A 22,358-nucleotide genomic window follows, 5' to 3' on the forward strand; every position below is an offset into this window, starting at 1 on the left:
CTTCTGGGACTCCAATTATATGTATATTGCTTTTGATATTGTTTTACATGTTCCTTGTGTTCTGTTAATATTTTTAAAATCTTTTCTCTCTTTTTCATTTGGGATAATTTCTATTATCTTCAAGTTTCTGACATTATTCTGTTAAATCCATTCTGACATTACCCCAGACAACTGAATCTTTTTATTTCAGGCATTGTATTTTTCCTAAAATTTCTATTTGGAACTTTTTTATGTGTTTAATTCCTCTGCTGAGTTTTATTATCTCTTCATTGATTACAGTGTATTTTCCTTTACCTCAATGAACATATTAGCTGCTTTATAGTCATTGTCCGATAATCTAATGTCTGTATCATCTGAAATTTAGTCTCTTTATTATCTTTTCCTTTGAGAATAAATCCCATTTTTTTGGTACTGTTTATGTCAAGTAATTGTGAATTGTGTCTGGCATTATGAACATTGTTTTGGAGTCTGTATTCTGTTTTATTCCTCTGCAAAGTGTTGATCCTTTCATTTAGTAAGAAATTAACTTGGTTGAAAACAAACTGAATTTTGTCTAGCTTATAGTGGGTAATAATAGCTCAAATCTTGCTTAAGTTCTTTTATTTGGAATAGCAGGAGGATATTCTATTTTTGGCTCTTTTATCTGAGCTTGTTGCATTCTGCCTTTTATGTTATTCAAATCAAATTAGGACTTAGCCAGAAATTGTCTGAGTTTATATAAAGAATTCAGGGTTCCCCCTCTCTGGTTCTCCTTTTCAGAATTCCTGCCTTATTCTCTAGCTTCCCCGGGCTTGCTTCTCCTGGTTTCTCAGGCCAGAAAGATAGCAGGCTTTTTGTTTGTTTATTTATTTGTTCATTCCACCTTCATTTATTAAGAAGCTGCTACTACTATGTGATAGGACTTTAGGTGATGCTGGGCATATAACAATGAGGAAGACAGAGAGGCACTCTCCCAAGAAGCTCATGGACACTGTTTTTAAGTTAAAGCTAGAACAAAAAAAAGTTGGAAGATGTTAAATGTAAACCAAAAGAGTGAATCACTCATCAGAGCTTTCTTTTTACAACCTAAATGTTTGAAGCTCTTCATCCTCCATGAGATACAACTTCAGAGATTTTTCAGACCAGCATATAGCGTCTCTACATGCACTGGATATTAAATATGGATGTGGCTTATTTTCTGTTAATCTATGCTGTTTGGCACTATCTGGTGCTACCCTCAGATCCTGTATGCTGATAGAACTGCCTGTTTGAGAGGGCTTCTCTCTCATCTGGGCTTGAAAAATAACAGAGTTGTACAAATGATGACTATTTCTGCATACACTTGCAGCATATGCCCAATATGTCTTGTATTAAGGTCATCATCCTTGTCTTGGTTTCTGACTGTATTCATATTGAATGTGCTCATTCCCATTCATTCATGCTTGTTGAGAGCAGGCTTTCTATGTGAGTTTTGCCACAGCATCATGATTTTAGTCTGTCTATAGATCAAAGCCAAAATGGGAAATTCACTTGGTGTTGGTCACTTCACATTTTGACTCTGACTGCTTCTTTCTGTTTACTCTCTTGACCCCTCAGTTGTTTATATAAATATATATAGTTGAGTTTAAAGTAGTTATCTGTGGAAGGTCAGTCTGTTAGGAGCTCACTCCTCCATACTAGAAGCAAAACTATCTAACCCAAAGTAACAAAAACATTTTAATTTTTAGATAGAAATAATTAATTACAAGGTTTATGCATGCTTAATATTTCCAAGCATTATATTTTTGGCATATGTACATGTTTTAAGAGAAGCAGAAGTATCCTTTTACTTGTCCATTCATAACCCACAATTTTACTACCTCAAAAGAAGTTTATTTCCTTGTTCTAATTCAATCATCTAACAAACAGCCTTTTTTTTTTTTATCCTCACCCGAGGACACCTTTCCATTTTTTGTTCACATAGAGTGGGAGGGAGATAGAGAAACATCGATGTGAAAGGGACACATCGAGTGGCTGTCACCCACACGACCAACCAGGGCTGGGGACAAACTGCAACCGAGGCACATACCCTTAGTGGGAGCCGAACCCGGGTCTCTCCAGACCGCAGGCCGACGCTCTAACCGCTGTGCCAAACCGGCCAGGGCACAAACAGCCTTCGATAATCCGGGAGGCAACCAACCTATAGATTCAAATCAGTGCTATTTAAACTGTGATCTGCCACCCAGCCAGTGTGGCTCAGTGGTTGAGCGTTGGTCGACCCATGCACCAAGAAGTCGCCGATTTGATTCCAGATCAGGGCACATGCCCAGGTTGTGGGCCAAATCCCCAGTGAGGGGCATGCAGGAGGTGGCCAATCAATGTTCTTCCTCATCTATGTTTCTAGCTCTTTCTCTCCCTCTCCCTTCCTCTCTCACTAAAATCAATAAAGAAAAAAAAGTTTAATAATATATAAATATTTAAATTGTGATCTGCCAACCAGTGCTAGTTACATGAACTATTTGTTGCCTTGTCCATGATGAGGACAAAAATGAGAACACATGTTTGAAACTTTCATAGGGTAATTTTATATCTGCTAAATATATAAAAAAAAAAAGGCCTTTTATTTTACATGCCTTTGGTTTTACCTTTTTTCTAGCAACTAATTTTTCCTATACTTTAAAACAAAACACTGGTGGGAGATGGTTTGGAAATTAAGACCAAAACACTGGTTCTTCCCACACATAATTTGAGAAACACTGGTCTAGATTGAAAATAAGAAAATAACTTGGGGAAGTTCTCAAGTTAACCATTTAATAGGAGATATGAGGCTAGACTGTAATTTGAGTATAGCAACAGTTCCTGAATGACCTGGATAGGCTAAAATGTTCCTTAGCTACAGAAAGTCCTAATCAAGTTGATTTTTCTTGAATAGCAGCCCATATATCAGAAAAAGAATTCAGCACTCTTATCTTTCAGCTGAGATTAAAATATTATTTACTTGTTCAGTTTGAGAAGTTACTGTCTTACCATTTAGGTGAGAAGTAAAACAATACATTCAGAGGAAGAACAATAATAGTAAAGAACAAACCCAGTAATGAAGAGCCTACTGTTCAATCAACTCTGTGTAGAGAAAAACAACCCATTATGTGGTATTTTAATTTCCATTTTGGAGATAAGAAAACTGAATCTTGGAGAAGCAACTTAATCAAAATCATAGAGCAAGTAAGTGACATAAGCTAAATTGATTCCAATTTAGATTTTGTCTGATTCAAAAGTCTCTCCACTTAACGTTACTGTTCTTCATTAGCCACCAGACTAGCCCATATAGAAATTATTTATTATATAACCAGGCAGATGGTTTCAAGTGCTCTAGTAATACAGTGCTAGAAAGTAACTGGATAGTAGAGAGTACCTAGGTCTCCCATTCAAGGATTCGTCAGTCTTCACCAAACTTAGCTCAGAAAATCTATATCAAAGTATGAGGTGACAGTGAGTCAGCATTTTGGAAGGCAGGTAGGGATAGGGAAGTAATAAGCAAACTATTTATGAATCATTGTAGATGTTTATGCTCATTAAGAGTTTCTGAATACCCACTCTCTTTGCCTATCAGAGGTGTGGTTAAGTTCTCTTTAAAAATTATAGAATTAAAAAATATCGGCTGTCATCTTGTCCTTGCCAAGTGGGAGAATGGAACAGAAAGGCTAAGGCTTTTGTGCTTTCACACATATTAATTCATTCCAATAGGTACTCTAGCTTAAGCTGAACACAACTAGGCTAGGATGTTCTTTTGGGGAATGTACTTGCAAGATAATATTTCATTGTCCCTATACTTTAAGATTTTCTTAACAACATCAGTGGTCAGTATAAATTGAATCTAGTTTAAATCAACCTAATTCTATTTATCCTAGCAAGGAAGTGTGTTTTTTAACAACTGTCTAATTTTTTACAGAAATAATTTTTGCACATTTTCTTCACCATACACGAGGTGATTGGGATTCCGCTTCAATCAGAAAAATTCCTTTGTGGTATCCTCTCCATGTCCTTCCTGTGTCCTCTGTAACAGAAAATTACCAGCAGAGAAGCATTTCCTCTTCACCCAGTTCCTGTTCTCTTATCACAATGTATCCTTTACCCACCCTTCCTGCTCTGCAGGGGAATTTGAGAGGGCTGGGAATGATGGCTAAAAGTTTGCCCTCTATCCAACACCACCAGTTCCAGAATGTGTCCAGTATGTATGTGTCTAATTCCTTTGCATATTTATCAGTTCCCGCTCAATTTCCTCTTCCATGCGTCTTTGTGCCACAATGGATTGATGCCAAGGTGCTTTTCCCCTACAGACACTTCCAGGCCACCCAGACGTCACTCCAAGTCCCAGGAGAACTGAAAGTGTCAGCTCCGGTTCCAGTGCCCCTTCTACCATGGTGTGCGAGGCGTGGAATGGAGACAGAAAGAGGAACATTATATTACCCTTTCCACCCATTAGTCCTATGCTTTCCCCATGACCCTTCCCTTACCAATCACTCCTTACTCCTCGCCACCATTCCTGTATTTCCCCTCCTGCGGCTACCATTGTTTGAGGTTGTGTTAGATACAGTTTATACACATTAGCCCATTCCATCTTAACCCTTATGAAGTGCGTAGCAATGCTAGTAGCTAACCTTTGAGTGCTTTCTAGGGGCCAAGCCTTGTCTGGGGCATTACATGCAGGACGCCTCCAACCTGCGAAGAGCTGCTTCCTCCTCTCCGATAACTCGGCTGATGTTCGGCGTCCCGGTTAACAGTGCAAGTAACTGGCAGAGGCAGGATCTGAATTCACGTCTGACGGGCTCTAAAGCGCCTTCATCATTATTTTCAACCCTTAATCTGGCGAACATTGGGCCATTTCACCTCTCCTCTCCAGTTTTCCTCCCCCTTTCCTGACCCCCCCCAAGTCCTCTGTGCCCCTTTAACGTCCTACGGTTCGCCCACTTCCCTTGACCTCCACCTTCCTGTCTCAGTCACGCCCGCCCCTCAGGTGCTTCACTCCGTCTCTCCTTGAGACCCTCGTCCCCAGCATTCCTTTACCCCTCTTCCCACACGCCCCTCCTCCACACGCCCCGCCCCTCGCCGAGCCCCGTCCCGCGGGAGCGCCCCTCCCCAGGAGGCGCCCGGAGGGTCCTCCCGCTCCCCGGCAGCCCCCGGCAGCCCCCGGCGCGGTGCAGTCTGGGGGAACATGGCCGCTTCCGGTCTCCCTCCCGGGCCGGCGCTGGGCTGACCGCGGCCCCGGCCGGCGCACTCCGCCCTCCGCTCCTCCCGCCCGGCAGCCGCGGAGGTCGCCTCAGCCTCTCCCCCGCCGCCCGCGCCGCGCCATGGAGAAGAGCTCGAGCTGCGAGAGTCTCGACTCCCAGCCGGCGGCGGCACGGCCGCCCAGCGTGGACTCCCTGTCCAGGTAACCGGGACGCGCAGGGCCCCGCCCCGCGGCCAGGCAGAGCGGCGCCGACCCGCCGAGCAGTCCGGCTGCAGCGCTCTGGGCGTCGGAGCCGCGCCGGAGCTCCCTCCCCGGACTCGAGAGCCACTTCTCCCCTCTCTGGGGCGCAGAGGCGGGTAAAAGGAGGTTCAGACTCCCTGCTTCTCTGTCGCCCCCTCTGCCTTTTGTATTCCAGTCTAGAGTTATCCCCGCTTGAGGTAGCCCCAGTTCACCACTTTCTCGGATCCCTCTTTGCCTCTTAAATCATGTTCTTAGACAGCCCTTCCCCCTCTCTCCTTCCCCACGTCCTCCCTGCCTCTCTCTCTACCACTCTTTCCCAAACTACCCTCTAGTCTTTCTTCCATCTGTCCTTATGTCTGGTTTTTGAATTCTTGCCCACCCCTTTCCTCTCTTTTCCATCACTTCACTTCCTTATCTCTTTGATGATTTTCCCTACTCTCTGAAGCCCTCCTCCCACTTTCCTTAAAAATGTAAATAAAAGTGCCTACTGTGCTTGGCTTCTCTAAATCTTCCAGCTGAAAGTCATTATCCAGGAATAATTCCTATCACTGAGTGAATAGTGAGTGGTAGTTTTCTTCCTTCTTCGTTACCTGGTCTCCAGGTTGTTTCACTTCTATCTGATGAGATTTCCACCCCCTGTAATTTCGAGAACTTAATATGTAGCTTGGAGAGGGTTCTTGTGAATGAATAATCAACTAGACAGGTTTTAGGTGCAATTTTTTTCTTTGGTTTTAAAATAGTGATTTAAGATTTTATTAAGAAATTATTGGAGATCACTGTTATATAGCAACAATGAAATCATTTTTTTTTTTAAATCCCTAGGATATGCTTTTATTGACTTTTAGGGAGAGGAAGGGAGAGAGAGAAACACCAATGTAAGAGAGAAACTTTGATCCGTGCCTCTGGTAACTGCCCCAAATGGGGATGGAACCGGGAAGCCAACCAACTGAGCCACCTGGCCAGGGTGAACTCAAGTTCTTTTCTGTGCACACACAATTTCCACCACCGCCCCCCAAATGAATTGAAGTTGCTATGTCCCTTTTTAAAAAAAAAAATATTTTTTCTTTATTGATTTTTAGAGAGAGAGGAGGGGGGGAGAGAAAGATCGATGAGAGAGAATATTGATTGGCCGCCTCTTGCATGCCCCTGCCGGGATTGGGCCCACAGCCTGGGCCTTTACTCTAATTGGGACTCAAACTGGCCACCTGTTGGTACATGGGTCGATCGATGCTCAACCACTGAGCCACGCAGGCCAGGCTGCTGTGTTCCTTTTAATTCATTATGGATTCTGATAAATATGGCATTTTTCTTATTGCTATTAAAGGCCTCATTGGGAAATTAACAGCTGATCCCATCATTTTAAACTACATCCTCTTTCTATAGGCACCTGCCTATCCATTTTTTTTTGGAGTCTTTAACAAGCACTGTTGTTGGTTTAATTGCTTTCTCTACTACACTATAAGCTACTAAGCACAGAGACCATATTTTCCTCAGCTTCATATCTCTGCAGTTAACAGAGACCCTGCATATTAGAGTTGCTCAGTCAATTTTTTTTTTTTTTAGATTGTAGCATGAATTATCCAGGAGAGAATTTTTCTTTGTGTTTGATTATGTATATTGTGCATTTGTTTCCAGCATTTTGTGAAATCTATGTTTATTAGTCTCAAATTTAGAAAGCTGAGGACTTACATACTCAGCTGTAAAACCATTAAGAGAACAGATTGGGAAATTATAATTTTACAGGAAAATTACAAATGACAACTGTGGTTCAGAATGGAATGTAAAGAAAACAGTGAGGCAACCAGTAATTTCATCCAAGTGAGAGGATTTAGAACCACAAGAGGCAGCATCGTCTATTAGAAAAAGGAAAGTATTGAAGTCAGGAGGCCTATGTTCTATAGTCCTTGTCTCAGGTAGCTATTTGGTCTGTATCATTTAACTTTTCTGGTCTGCAGTTTTCTCATCTTTTAAAATAAGGGGGTTGACCTAGCAAATCTGTAGGGTCTCTTGGAACTAAAATTAAATCATTCTTGATAACACTAAGATGAACAAATTCGTATCGATTATCATTCTTCAATTATGAATGCATTCTTGTCAGTTACTAAGATGAGGGCATTCTTATCAAATATTCTCTTTACAAATAACCTTTGAAATCACACTAAATAAATGCTGTCTGTTACTATAAATTAATGTACCTAATTGTGCCACTTAAACACATTTATTTCCTAAAGATAAAGGCTAGCAGCTGTAGTTAGAGTTTATAGATCTAGTTTAACTTCTTAATAAAAATATTATGTTTCTGACAGAAGAATTTGAGAAAAATAAGAACTCCTTGAAAGAATTTGAGTATCGTGTTAGCCTCATCCTCTGTGGATGAAAGTATAAGTATGACTTTCTCCTTTCCACATGACAATGCCAGCTTTAGTTACTCTCCTCTGGAAGGTAGAAAGATAACTTTTATTGAATGTCTGCTGTATAGAATTCACCCTTGCTAAATTGTTTTAGTTCATGAGTCATACCTATTGGTGGCACTCTCTTTAATCAACATTATAAATAGCTGCATTGTAGACACTTGTTGGAAAGCTTTTAAACTTAAGCTATGCTAATAGTCACAGGTGATTCTAATACAAAGGCAGGGTGGACAATCATGGTTATAGCTATGCTAAGTGGCTATCCAGATTAAGTTGTAATTTTGTTAGCCTATGATTAACCACCATATCGATGTTTGAACTATAGTATCTCAGCCTTTTGCAGAAATATCACCCTTAAATTGTAGTTTATGTCATGCCTTTTGTTTTATACAATTAGGAAATTTTTAATTTCAAATTTTCAATTAGGAAATTGGTTTATGAACTTGTTTTGATATCTCCTGCAAAATATAGTTAATAATACTGTTCCATGTGTTAGAGATTGTTTTTTACATACTAGGTTGACATAAATTTCTGCTCAGTTTAGCTCCAAGGAAAATGATTTATGCAAAAAAGTATGTATGCTTCCTATTAGTTTGAAAATGGAAACTACTGTAACTGCATTGTCCTCTTCAGTTTAGAAAAAAGACTTCAGTCATATTTGTAACTGAAGTTGGTAATGTACTCATCTCTAATTTCTTCAATACTTCTATTAGATGGTTTCAGTTTAAATACTATGTCATGTTTAAATATGTTAATTTGTAAGATGTTTTGGGAAGTATCTAAATCTGAAAAATAATACACAAACTCATCTGGTTGCCCATTTTTTAAAAATGACACACTCCATTGAAGTTGGATGACTGGTTCTTGTGGGATCCGTAGTTCACAGTAAACATATGTTGAGTCTTGGTGTATATAGTCATCTCAGACTTGTTATTGCTTCTAGCTTTGCCTTCTAGGTCGTCACAGGTCTGATGCCTTTAGTCACAAAAGAGCAGTTTCATTCTTTCCTTTGATTTTTGAAAAAGAAAAGTCAATTACAGGTGACATTCCATATTATATTAGTTTCAGGTGTACAACATAGTGGTTAGACATTTACATACCTTACAAAGTGATCCCTGAAAAGTCTAGGACTTACCTGGTACCATAAAGTTATTACAATGTTATTGACTATATTCCCTGTGCTGTATACTTTATATCCTTGTGCATTTCATTCTTTATGTGATATCCAAATAATAGCAGTTTTCCTAATCGGCATCCTTAAAAACAGTAATTTTCTTTGGTGACTCCTTCTTGGTATTGTCTTGTTTCAGTGAGCTTTTGAGTAGCTCTTGTATATCCTGCTCTTCTTCAACATGTTCAGCCCTACACAGAGACTTGTGAAAAAATTCACTTCAGCACAATGATAATCTGGCTGTATTCTATAATATTATTCTTGTTCATCTTGCTCTGATTCTTTATGTAAGCGTGACTTATACAGGCTATGGATAAAACAATACTGGAGGCTATAGATGATAGCTATCTATGAGAGCCTCAGAATTGTATGAATTGTATGTATGAGAATTGAAGAATGTATTGGTACTATTCTGCCTTACTCTGTTTTTCAATTTGTACACTTATAAACTGTACTGCTTGAGTGTGTTTCTCTACTTTTTACTGTGCATACTATACATAATCAAATGCTAATACAGCTTACCCTTGAACAACATGGGTTTGAACTGCATTGGTCCACATATAGGTGGATTTTTTCAATAAATACCTGTACTGTTTCAATTGTAGTTGGGAGTCCACAGATGTGGAGGGCCACTGTATGCAATTATTTGCACAATTTTATATAGGAGACTTACATATCCGTAGATTTGGTATCTGCTGGGGTTCCCGGAACCAATCCCCCACAGATAACTGAGAGACAGCTAAGTTTTGGGGGAGTCAAAAGTTATACCTGGATTTTCAACCCCAGCATTGTTCAGGGGTCAGCGTATATATCTAATGCCAAATACGTGCCCAGTGAACATTTGAATAAAGAAATGTTGACTAAATGTTCACCACTTGTTTTATTTGTTGTTTCCACTCAAAGGCTTAAAAAGGGTTTTTTCCTGTTGAATTTGACCTATAGAGACACAATTTCAGGTTCAAACTGAAGTTATTCTTACATGAAGCCTCTTGATTCCCTGAACTGATTTTACTGGCTGTATTATATTTTCTGTGTCTAGTCCTATATCTCTTCATAATATTATGTTCTTTTAGCCTACCTGCTTTTCCATCTGCTGTTCTTTTTCTATCCTCACCCGAGGACATTTTTCCATTTTTTTGTTCAGATAGAGTAGGAGGGAGAGAGAGGAAGAGAGAGAGAGAGAAACATCGATATGAAAGGGACACATCGACTGGCTGCCACCCACACAACCCAATCAGGGCTGGGGACAAACTTCATCTGAGGCACGTGCCCCCAGGGGGAACCAAACCCGGGTCTCTCTGGACCGCAGGCCGATGCTCTAACTGCTGAGCCAAACCGGTCAGGGCCCACCTGATATTCTTGATTACTTATTTCTCTTTCTAACTTATCTCATCAGTTATTTTATTTAATGGGTATTTTTCATCCTTTATATATCCTCATGCTGTCACTATTCTGGGCCCCACTGGTTTGTTTCAGAATATTTTGGTTTGTCAGTTGATTTTTAAGTTTATAAGTTCATTAGCATTTATGAGCATCCTATATTTACATTTAACTTAGCTTTTTAAAAAATCAAAGGAGAGGTACCCATAATATACTAAAAAGTAGCCTCCAACTGTTTACATTTTAAAATGACATATCTTCCTCAAAATGATCATTTGAAAACTGCAAATCCTGGATTTTTGTTTCCATGAATTTTTATGGTACTCATAGCCTGAAGAAGTAGAAGAGGTTTTAAGAGTTCTAAACTCTAAAGAGGTTTTAAGAGTTGCAACCTTTTGTTGCAAGGTTTCATTTCTAGTTTTATCTTCAAAGTCATTCAGAGATTTGTCGTCAGTAGGAAATGTGCTTTTGGGTTGTGTTTCCGGTAGTGGTGATAGATTTGTGTCCAATCATACATTCTTACATTTCCCTGTGTCTCTTGGCATGTCTTCTGAGGCAGCTGGCCAGGCTTAGTGGTAGAAACTATAACTACAGAACAAAGTGAAGCTAACAAGTTGAACCGCCAACCTTCGCCTTATTATTAGCACCTCTCATCAGACATTGAACATATCAGTAGCCTGAAAATGACTTATTTTGGACTTCATTATTCCAGGACTCTAAAAGAACTTTAAAGCCCTGTAAGATAAGATACAATATTAGTATGAGCTAATCAGTAATTATTGTTTAGATTTTCTGAAAGCACATTTTAAAAAAATGTTTTTTATTGATTTTTAGAGAGAGAAGAAGGGAGACAGAGAGAGAGAGAGAGAAACATGAGTGGCTCCTACTGGGGATCTCTAAAACCCAGGCACGTGCCCTGACCGGAATTGAACCTGCGACCTCTCTGTCATGGGATGATGCTTAACCAACTGAGCCACACCAGCCAGGGCTCTGAAAGCACATTTAAAGAGATTAATTACTAATCAAAAGTATATAAATTAATACTAAAGCTGAGATTGGGACCTATATATATTTTCTTCTTTCCTCCTTATGTTATCTTCAGAAGTCTTCTATTAATGTAGGTCTGTAGTTCCTAGACCAGTAGCATTTGCATTTCTTGGGAATTTGTTAAAAATATAGATTTCCTGGTCCCACCTTAGATGTAACTGAATCAAAAACACGGGGTAGAGTCCACAGTTCATGTTTTAGCAAACCCCCCGGGTGATATTGATGCATGGCAATGTTTGAGAACCACTGCTTTCAATCTGTTACTAATCGTTGCCTAGTAACTCCATCAGTATTAGTTGAAATGAAATAAGTTAAGATCTCTGTTACAACTACCTACTATAAGCCTATTACTTGAGAGTATTTTTGTAAAATATTGAATGAAGTAGTAGAAAGTAAAAGTCATCTCTTGTGAATTTATTATATCTAATTGTTAGGAAATTTCCTGAGGTCTTTTCTTTCTCAGCCACATGTAACACAAATCAAGAATACCTGATTTCGTCTTTTTCTTAAAAAGAGATCCTTGGTGAGATACATTAGTGGTAACATGTATTTTTAAACAGTATTATGAATAGGTAATTCAGGACATCGCCTGAGCCAATAAAGCTAGGCTTATGCCCAAGAGAAGGAAATAACCCAAATACAGATGTCCAGAAAGCAGTAAATTTGTTTTGGAAAGCTGCCAGTATAATGCTATTGTATTCAGAATCTCCAGGGCCAAAGGTGATTCAGGAGTTGACTGGTGGAAATTCTCTAGATGTTAGTATAGAATATTTTCTCCTTTCAAAGAAATTAGTTTTGAATAGGTGAAGCATTTTGTGCCTACTGTATGATTTAGTTAAATGAGTGTATAGGATTAAAAACTATTGAGGGGTTATTGTCAAGATTGGGAGTGATTTTATAAGCTGCTTTCCACAGTAAGTCAGTTTAAAAATGGAACTATTAAAAAAAAGATTGGTATAGGGTTAAAATTAAAGGGACTAGAGAAGATGCCCTCTTAATGAAAATAATAAACTCAATTCCCTTTCCCGTAACTTTATTACACAGAACTAATTGTGTTTATTCCTCTTAATGTGTTTCTATATATGTTTCAGTGTTGTCATCCCTATAGACCACTAATGAGCAAGCTTTATAATTCTTCCTCTGCTCAAGTTCATAGTACCCATGGCAGTAATTGCTGATAAATTTTCATTCTTTCAAAGACTCTTACCGGATGTGATTAACATGTAGGCTCGTTAAATACCTTTTAGTCTAGATTAAATAAGGGCTAATGCTATGTTTTCAATATAATAAAAATTAACTTTTAAAATATATTTAAATTTGTAGATTAAATAAGGGCTAATGCTATGTTTTCAATATAATAAAAATTAACTTTTAAAATATATTTTAATTTGTAGACTTCAAAAAAATAAAATAAAAAACCCTAAATACTGATACTTGGAAAACTTTTTTCTTCATTTTATTTATTTATTTTAAGTTAGGATTTAGGTTTAGTAGAATATAACAGAAAATTTAAACTAACTGTGGCTTAAAATAGAGGTAGTTTTTTTTTACACATAAAAGCCCAAAGATAGTTAATATAAATCCAGTATAATGGATTTGCAGTATCAAGGGCACAGATTCTTTCTAACTTAATGTATCTTATTTTGCACTACAGTGTTATCTCATGAACCAAAATTGCTGTTGGAGTTATAACCACTGTATTTTCATTCTAGTCAAAAGGAAGGAGAGCAGGGAGAAGAAAGGCATATTCTCTCTTGAAGGGACACTTTTTTGAAGTCACACATAGTCTTTTAAACTTACATACAGTTGGCCAGAACATGGTCCCATGGTCATACCTAGCCACAAGGGAGGCTAGGATATATAGTCTCTTCTGGGAGGCCTTATGCTGAGCTAAGAGTTGGAGGTTAGGAATAGGAGAGACTGGGCATTGGAGACAGACTGCAGCTTCTCCCATAGTATACCAACTGAATCATTTTAAAGCAAGAAAGGCATTGTCCAGTTAAAGTCTACAACATTTATGCCAGAGACAGTCTTAGACTTGCAAATGCAATGACCAAAATAATAAATACACTGAAAGAGAGAGGTGATATATTTTAGCAGACCAAAAGAGAACTGTATTTTGGAATACTCTAAACTGAGTTTTTTTTAACTTTCTACCTTTTTGTGAGTATTATTTTGAGCCAGATTTTTATGATCCCAGTCTAGGACCATAAAATAAAAAAAGACATATTTAATAATTGCTAGACCATTAAGTGAAAGGCCAGTAAAAAAGCAAATGAAGAATGAGGAATTGTGCCCTGGCCAGAGGAACAAAGAGTGTGGGCTTGATTCTGGTCAAGGGCATGTACCTAGGTTGCGATTAGGTCCCTGGCCCCTGGTCAGGGTTGTGGGAGAGGCAACCAAATGATGTGTCTCTCTCACATCAGTGTTTGTCTCTCTCTTGCACTCTATCTGAAGATAAATGGAAAAATATCCTTTGGAGAGGATTAAAAAAAAAAAAGAATGAGCAGCTGTGCTGTTTCATTTATTTCATTTGAAGAGCTCAAGGAATTGTGTGGTAAAGTAGGGATGGTGGTGAGGATAATGGCCTACACTGCTTGCTCCTTGGCAGTTTGGTGTTCATTTCCAAGCCATGTATCCATTTGTTTTATTTCTACCCAGAACATTGCTGCACGTTTATTTAGATATTTTCTCTCATTTTAATTCTAAAGGTTTAGTCTCCATAAAGCAAATGAAGCTGGTCATTTGGGACCATATTATTATTTTTTTAATAGATTTTTTTTTTTTTTTAAGAGGAAAGGAGGGGGTGAGAAAGAGAAAGGAACGTTGATTTGTTGTTCCACTTATTTATGCATTCACAGGTTCCCTCCTATATGTGCCCTGATTGGAGATCAAACCCAAGACCTTGGCATATTGGCACAGTGCTCCAGCCAACTGAACCACCCGGCCAGAGCCTGGACCATGTTATTTTATGAATGCTTTTGCCATTATTTTGTGTTTGTTTTTAAATTTTTCACCTAAAAATTTGATTAAAAAGTCAGAGAAATCAGACTTTTAGCATTTTTGTGTCACCTCACATAAGCATTAATATTTTAAGCATATAATGTCAAACACCAGGAGTTGAACACCTGAGAATGAGTGGAAGAGGGTAGAGAAGTCTCCTTTGAATCGATACAACATTGTTTATCTGCTCAGAGGGTCTAATAAGCATGAGTCACAAATATATCCATCTCCTTTGTTAACAGAGTTGCCAATACTGGTAACTGCAAATGAGTTGTTCAAGTAGTACTTTGTTAGGTGGTTGTACATTAGCAAAAGAGATAATAATTTTGGTTGATAATGGGCTAGTAATTACAAGCCTTAATTTTCTTGAGCTGAGCCTAGATGCTCAGCACAGTTCAAAAATTAGATTTTATATAATATAGATGTCCTCTTTTACTGGTATTGGATAAGTAACTAAAGGCAGTATCTAAAATACAAGCACCTGAGATAAGCTTTGCTTTTTAAGGAGTAGATAGTTGTTGTAGTAATACATTAATAATATTAATAATCAACAATAATAATACAAATGATAGTACTTAACATTTATTGAGTGCTTGCTGTGTGCTGGGCATAGTGCTAAATCCCTTAATAAGTATTTTCTTATATAACCCTTATAATTATAAAATAAACAATATTATTGTTTTCATTTTACAGATGAGAAAACTGAAGATTAGGGTGAACAGTTTGATGTTTGACCCCAAATCTGTTTAACTCCAGGCTCTGTGTGCTGTAGAGAACTTGAAGATCTGGTGCCCCAGTTCCAGGCCAACACTTGGCAGTAACAGGGCAATCCCAGGGCAGGTTGATTGGGTGGCAGTGGTAAAGAAGTGAGTTTTCTTGACCGCTGCACTGCTGAGGAGGAGACGGATAAGGTGCACAATACCTTAGTGTGTTCAGAGTGTCCATATTGGAGAGAATTTTCTCTAGCTTTGAATGTTTTATTACTTCCACAGAAAATAGGTTGATTTTGTTTTCTTTGCTTATTGATTAAGAGGATAGTATCATTGCCATTCAAAAGAAGAGTTTTACGTTAACCATCAGATAAATTGTGAAGCAAGTAAACAGGATGTCAAAGTCCCCACCCCCCACCCCCCCGGATTTTCAGAGTAATTTAGACTATTTTATTGTAGGGTTCCTTAAATATCTGAATTCCCCTAAGTTCCTTTGTGTTTGTTTACAGTTAATGTGTTAAGAGCCATTGACATTTGAAGATCATCAGAAGTGAAGATAAAACATCTCAAAAATTATAATGTAAGTGAATGGGAAAATGAAAATACAAAACTTGACAAAAGTTAATATTGCCAACAATATTTCTGGAATCCATATATTACCCCAAATGAAATTTATGGGTATGAATAACCAGTAACTACATACTTTAGTTCCAAGTCCCAATTCTTAAAATTCCGTCTTCTTTTCTACCTGGGGAAAACTGTGACTAAGTTTTCGTCGTTGGTAATTTTCCATTAGAATTCTTTGGCTTCCATGTAGTATTTTTTTTCTTTCCTCCTTAGTACTTTACAGATTGACAAGGGCTCGTGTTATATTTAAAATTGTATGTGTATAGAGACTGAAGTCTTTGCTTTCCAGCTGCTGATGTATGCTTTACTCAGTTTTAATTTTAATACCATTTTGTATGTTTCTTAGCCAAAAGTATGACTAGCTAGCTAGCTGGCCTCCTCCCTTCCTTCCCTTCTTTCTTTATCCACTCCCTTCCTCCCTCCCTCCCTTCTTCCTCTCTATAAATATTTGTTTAGCATCTGCTGTGTTCTGCACAGTATGCTAGATCCAGAATTCCTAAGACCTTGGCACTGAAACAAATTATGTCATCTTTTTATACAGTCAGGGGCATAGGAGCTGCTTTGCTGTGTCTAGGACTTGTAATGTCCTCAAGTGTGGCTGAGGATCACCTGTGTATTTCAGTCACTTGGGATGCTTGGTGAATATTTAGCTAGCTACCCATATTCCAGCCCCGACATTGTGAATCACTGGGAGTGGGCCCAAAAATCTTCACTTAAGGTGAAAACCACCAATCCAGGTACTTTGGGATTCTAGTCCAACTCTGTAAGTTTGTAGATGAGGGAACAGACCTAGAGAAATTTAATAACTTACCCAAAGGCACAATAAGTTTTAGAAGGCCAGAAAAGGTTGATATTGTTTCCATTAAAGTCACAGAGCTATTTAGTGCTTAAAGTGATCTTCTGACTTCCAGTTCTGGACTTCACTAAGTCATAGTAAGTTTTTGTTGTTGGGCCTGACAGCTTCATTGTGTATATATAAAATCATAGCTAATCTATCATTGTTCCTAGAAATATAACTAAAAGCACATATTGGTTGTGTGCGCGAGAAACACAGACTGTTACTTCATCTTTAGTCAGTTATGTAACTTGATTTTGATTTTGAAATCATTGGCTGGAAAAAAAAAAACCTGTTAGTCTAGGTAGAGGAAAAACATTTTTTCTTTTTTCCCCCAATGTACTCTCCCTACTTGACCTTTACATTTTATGCATTTGAAGGGTCGGGGAGTCTGATTTAATTTTTGAATGATGGTAGTAGCTAGCATAGTGCTTTGCAAATAGGTGCTTGGTAAATTGTAGTAGGAACAGTATGTAGTATGAAAAGCTATGAACAGCCCTGGCTGGTTTGGCTCATTGGTTAGAGCGTTGGCCTGCGGTCCAGAGAGAGACCCGGGTTCTGTTCCCGCTAAGGGCGCGTACCTCGGTTGCAGTTTGTCCCCGGCCCTGGTTGGTCGTGCGGGTGGCAGCCACTCGATGTGTTCCTTTCACGTCGATGTTTCTCTCTCTCTCTCCCTCCCACTGTATCTGAACAAAAACTGGAAAAATGTCCTCGGGTGAGGATAAAAAAAGAAAAGCTATAAACATAAGTAGTATGAAAAAAGTTTGTTTTTTTGGGGGGATTCTATGAACTATTAGGAGTGGTTTTATTTGGTTGTTACAGAATCTGATGCTTTATATACCAAGCCAGAGACCTCCAGTAATTGAAGTTATTTTATATTTTTAGTACTGCATTGTTGTGGTTTATATTCACAATACACCTGAGGGACTGAAATATTCTAAAGTATTTTCTGAACTATAAGTGTGTGAATTAATTTTGGTGTGTATATTTTGTATTTTATTGTGTATAGTATATTAATAGTTGTATCCTTATATAGTAAATGTAGGTAGCCAATTTTATTTAAAATATTCTGTAATTCCGAAATTTACTATTAAGTTTTAACTATAAAATGTAATAATTACTCAATTTTCTGGATATTTTGGATATGTTTTAATTGTAAGATTTTAAAAAGTAACATTTTAAAATCATTTATTTCTAATAAGTTTTTTATATTTTGTAATTATAAATTTTCTTCTCATTATTTTTTTTTGCTTTTTTTATAATCACAGACTCAAAATCATAAATAGCTCTAAAAAGGGACCTTATCTATTTTATAGTGTAATTCCTTCATTTTTGATGTTGGGACACTAAAGTTATGGAATTTGCCTAAGGGTGGAAGTTTTATGAATGTTAAAATACACTTGAGAAAAGAAACAGAGTAACAGTGATTGTATTTCTATGATGGTATGTGTGAAATGCCTTAAAAACTATAATGTCACACAAATAAAATGTATTATGATTACTGCTATGATGATACGTCCACTGAGTTTCCTTGTGATTTAATTTAAAATGTTTACTGTTGTTTAATTTAAAATCAGAAAGAAAAATACATATGCTTGTCGCTTGGCTTGTTCTCTTATTATGTAGCTCACATTTTACTGAGTCTCCTTTAAGTATATGGTACTAGAGTAGATACTTTGAGGTCACCCAAAGTTCTTTCACTGTGCCAATCCAATCCAGATTGTTCTTTATTATACTGTAATTGCACAAATACTCAGAATGATACTTCTATTTTAGAATTGTTTTGTCAGCCATTTTCAAAGAAAAAAGTTATTAATGAACGATAAGTATTATCAATGTAATCAAAGTAGCTAATAGTGATGTTAACACATTTTGTTGTAATTTTTATATTTACGAAGATGTTTAATCTACATCATCTAAGTTATTTCTCGTAACAGCCTTGTGAGGTTGGCCCTCATTTGACAGATGGATAAATGAAGCTCAGAGAAGTGACACAATTGCCCAGTGTCCCCTACTTGAAAAGATGGAACTGAAACTTTGACTATAAATGCCATCCTGTTTCCACTGCCCAGCATAAATTGTAACATGGAAGTTTCATGGGGGATGCGGTTTGCTATTTAAAAGACATTTTTAATATTGGAAAAGCCTAATTATTTAGTGTGTACTTCTCTTGAGAAGTCTGACTCATTTTGCTATTCAAAAAAAATACTTTAAAGATATGCAGGTATCATTTGGATAAAAGATATGTAATTACAAATTTTAGCATGGCTACCAGTATGTGCTGCCTAAAATTATTTGAGTGTTTAAATGTTTAAAAGAGTAGTGATTATGGTCTTTAAGGGAGTATATTGAACTATATAAACTCAGAAAAATACTGTTATATGATACAGCACAGTGTAGTGAAAAGTCTTGATTATTTCTTAATCCTGGGTCCTTAGTTCTGATTTTACTTCTTAACTATGACTCTGGATTAGTCACTTGATTTCTCTGGGCCTGATTCTCCTATCTGGAAAAAGGGTAAAGTGATACCTGTTATCCTCTTTATAGTATTGTTGTCAGACCTAAACATAATGATTGATAATGATGACAATAATTTAAAAAGCTAACAGCTATGTAGTGTGTACCATGTGGTAAGCACTGTTTTAAGTATTTTACATATATTAATTCATTTAAACTGTTACAGCAATCCTGTGAGGTATAAGAATTATCAGTATCCCATATCCCACTTTACAGATGAGGAAACTAAAGCACAGAGAGGTTAAGTAACTTCCTCAAGGTCACACAGGTAGTTGAATAAGAATTTAGTACCAGGCAATCTAGCCCCAGAGTTGGTAATATGTATGTAAAGTGTATGAGAGCACTTTTGACATTTGTAAAAAGCCATGCTAATGTTAAGTATTAATACTTTAATAGTTAAAAAGACCCTTTGTTCATCTTTATACAAATAGCGAGAAAAGACAAAAATAAGTGAGAAGATAGTTTCTTTTTATAATTTATGATTTGTACTAACCAATCTGGTGAATAGGGAACAGTATTCAAAATTATGGAGGATAAATCACTGAATGATGCCAATATTTAAAATTTTTAACTTTACCTTTCCAGGCTAGAAAGAGAAAGAGTCATTGAATGCTCTTCTTTTCCTACTGAATGTTTTAACTTAGTGTCTGCAAACAAAACAAAATACCTGTATTAACTTTACTTGCATAGTTTCAAATCTGTGCAGAAAGTTATATCTTCTTACACTGACAGGGGAGGGAGTGATTAGTAATAATTAGGGAAAAACACAAATGCCTATCTGATAGTTTGAAGAATGGCTCTGACTTTCTAATTTTAGTAATATATTTAGATTTGCTTGATGGGATGAGAAAATTACACGGGAGGTCATATATCAAGGCGTGAATTCCCCATGTGTTTGTTTGTCCAGGTAAAAGTGTTTGTTGAACAAGTGTTTACTGAATAGGTCAACTCCCCTTTTAGTGTTTCTGACCTTACATTTCAATTTGGGACAGAAGTGTTTGTTTCTGCAAAGAAATACAATCTCTGAGTAGTGTGCTTTGAGCTGTAATGATTGGACCAGTCTTCAGTTTAGTATGACATTTTCTCAGTTAAACTGATATGTAAATAACTTTCCCCTTTAGATTACTTATGAATCCATATGAGTTTTCATTTTAGCTATTATCCAAGTTTGAGTCAGAGATTTTTGAAGGAGTTCTGAGAAGCTCTTTTAAGGGACAGCTAAGGGCGTTGGGATTGATTGGTGCTGGAACCCAAGATCCCTTCTACTCTCCAATTTTTACCTAATCCCCTATGGACATATTAATTTTAGCTTTTGCCTGCTTTATTTATATTTCCAATAAGATCTTTGCAGAAGTAATACTCTGTAGAAGAAAAGTCTTATGTATACCATTTTTAATACAACCTGGTTTTTCAGACATGCTGCTGTATTACCAAATAATACACCCTGACTTTCAGTTTAGAAAGTGTAGTTGAGCCCTGACCAGTTTGGCTCAGCGGTTAGAGCGTCAGCCTGCCGTCCGGAGAGACCCGGGTTCGGTTCCCGCTAAGGGCACGTACTTCGGTTGCAGTTTGTCCCCGGCCCTGGTTGGTCGTGCGGGTGGCAGCCACTCGATGTGTCCCTTCACGTTGATGTTTCTCTCTCTCTCTCCCTTCCTCTCTCTCCCTCCCACTCTATCTGTACAAAAAAAGAAAGAAAGAAAGTGTAGTTGATAGACCTTAATGTAAAATAATACAAATTAAACTGTACCCAAGGTTACCTGTACCTTAGAACTTTGGGGTTTTCCAAATTGCATGCCAACATGTGCCAGCTGTCCCAGAGCTCAAATCCCCTTTGTTTATCTGAAGAATCGAGAATGTAGCCTCTCATCTCTGTCAGATGCCATGATGATAAGATCATTTATGCCATCTCTTTTATATTATAGATTGGTTAAGTTAAAAAATTTAGGGTTCTAGGGTAGTACTTTAAAAATAATTATAAATTGTGAATTAATTTGTTTTGGAGAATTATTTTTCTGTTTTGGGGATTCTGCAACTAGTCTGACAATAAGCCTTTTGTGTCTCAAATGCTTTATACACACTACAGGCCTTTTATTATTTTTTAAATAAAATTTTCAGCAGAATGACTAATAGCACGTGAATAGTGCTTGTGACACTATATTCCATTGTGTAAGTAATTGAGAGTAAAATTTGCATTCCCAGAAAAGTTTGTTCACAGTCAGAATACAGAACACATTCTTTAATGTACTTCAGCAAGTGTGCTATGTCTGTGCTCAGGACATTACTTACGGAAAATACTTTCCATTGAATACTGATGAAAAATTAAATCGGCAGTAGGAGTGAAGCGGTTTAAATAAGGCAAGTGATCTAGATCTTATTGTAATGACTGTGGTCAGTAATGAATGTAAAGAAATGTAACCTCTCCCAAGTCCTTTGTAGGCATTTGTTTACTACGATGTAAAATATATGTGACTTGTTTCCAGATTATTTTGAATTAAATTTAATTTGAATTGTTTTGAACTGTTAATCTGTATCTCTAATTTTCAGAAATTTTCATTTTCACTTTAAATGTTTTTATTGGAGTTTGAAATATATCAGGATAAGAAGAATATCGAAATACTTATGACTGTTAGTACTTGGATTTTATTTTTCTGTTCATTACTGTGAAATACCTCCAAGTGTTAATGGGACTGACAATAAAGTAATGATAATTCCACTGACCATCCAGCATATAGGCAGAGCCATAGAGGGACCATGCTTTAATAATGATTACATTGAAAAATACTGGTGATAGAATTGGTTTTGTGATTGACGCTTTGTGCTAGTCTTCTGCTCGAATGTATCAGAAGTTATGTAGGATGTGTGTATGTATGTGCATGAGGGTGTGTGTGCATGTGTGTGATATATTTAAAAAAATTTTGCTCCTGATTTTTGTACTTTGTATTAAGTGATTCATCCATTAACTAGAACTTTTTTTTAAGTTAAAAAATGTGTACATTCAGTCATCTTAGTCAAAGGAGGACATTTTTAAGGTGCAGATTAAAGTGAAATGTACTTTTAGGGCCAAGTGCTTTTCTTCATTTTAAGAAAAGCACTTGGCCCTAAAAGTATTTAGTGGATTCCTTAATGGGAGAACTTTATTTCTGATTTCGTCCTGTTTTCCCTTCTGAAGAGGGTACTCTTGTATTTCCACAGTGCCGTTTGTTGAACACTTTCTACCAGTTAAGTATTTACT

General features: G+C 37.3%; 1 protein-coding gene across 3 annotated transcripts in view; it reads left to right on the plus strand.

Annotated features, from left to right (window-relative positions):
* Nucleotides 1-5,162: 5,162 nt before the first annotated feature.
* MTMR2 (myotubularin related protein 2) overlaps nt 5,163-22,358 on the plus strand; it is a 132,532-nt gene continuing 115,336 nt past the window's right edge. The window contains exons 1-2 of one of the 3 annotated variants that reach the window (XM_036257923.1): nt 5,163-5,386; nt 15,657-15,727. Coding sequence is in view for 2 of the 3 variants with exons in the window: in XM_036257920.1 (XP_036113813.1) it covers nt 5,307-5,386 (80 nt within the window). In the remaining variant the exon portion in view is untranslated. The remainder of the gene's footprint in view (nt 5,387-15,656; nt 15,728-22,358) is intronic. The other 2 variants (XM_036257920.1, XM_036257922.1) reach the window with 2 other exon arrangements.

This window comes from Molossus molossus, unplaced genomic scaffold, assembly GCF_014108415.1.
Source record: "Molossus molossus isolate mMolMol1 unplaced genomic scaffold, mMolMol1.p scaffold_m16_p_13, whole genome shotgun sequence".
Classification (NCBI taxonomy): domain Eukaryota; kingdom Metazoa; phylum Chordata; class Mammalia; order Chiroptera; family Molossidae; genus Molossus; species Molossus molossus.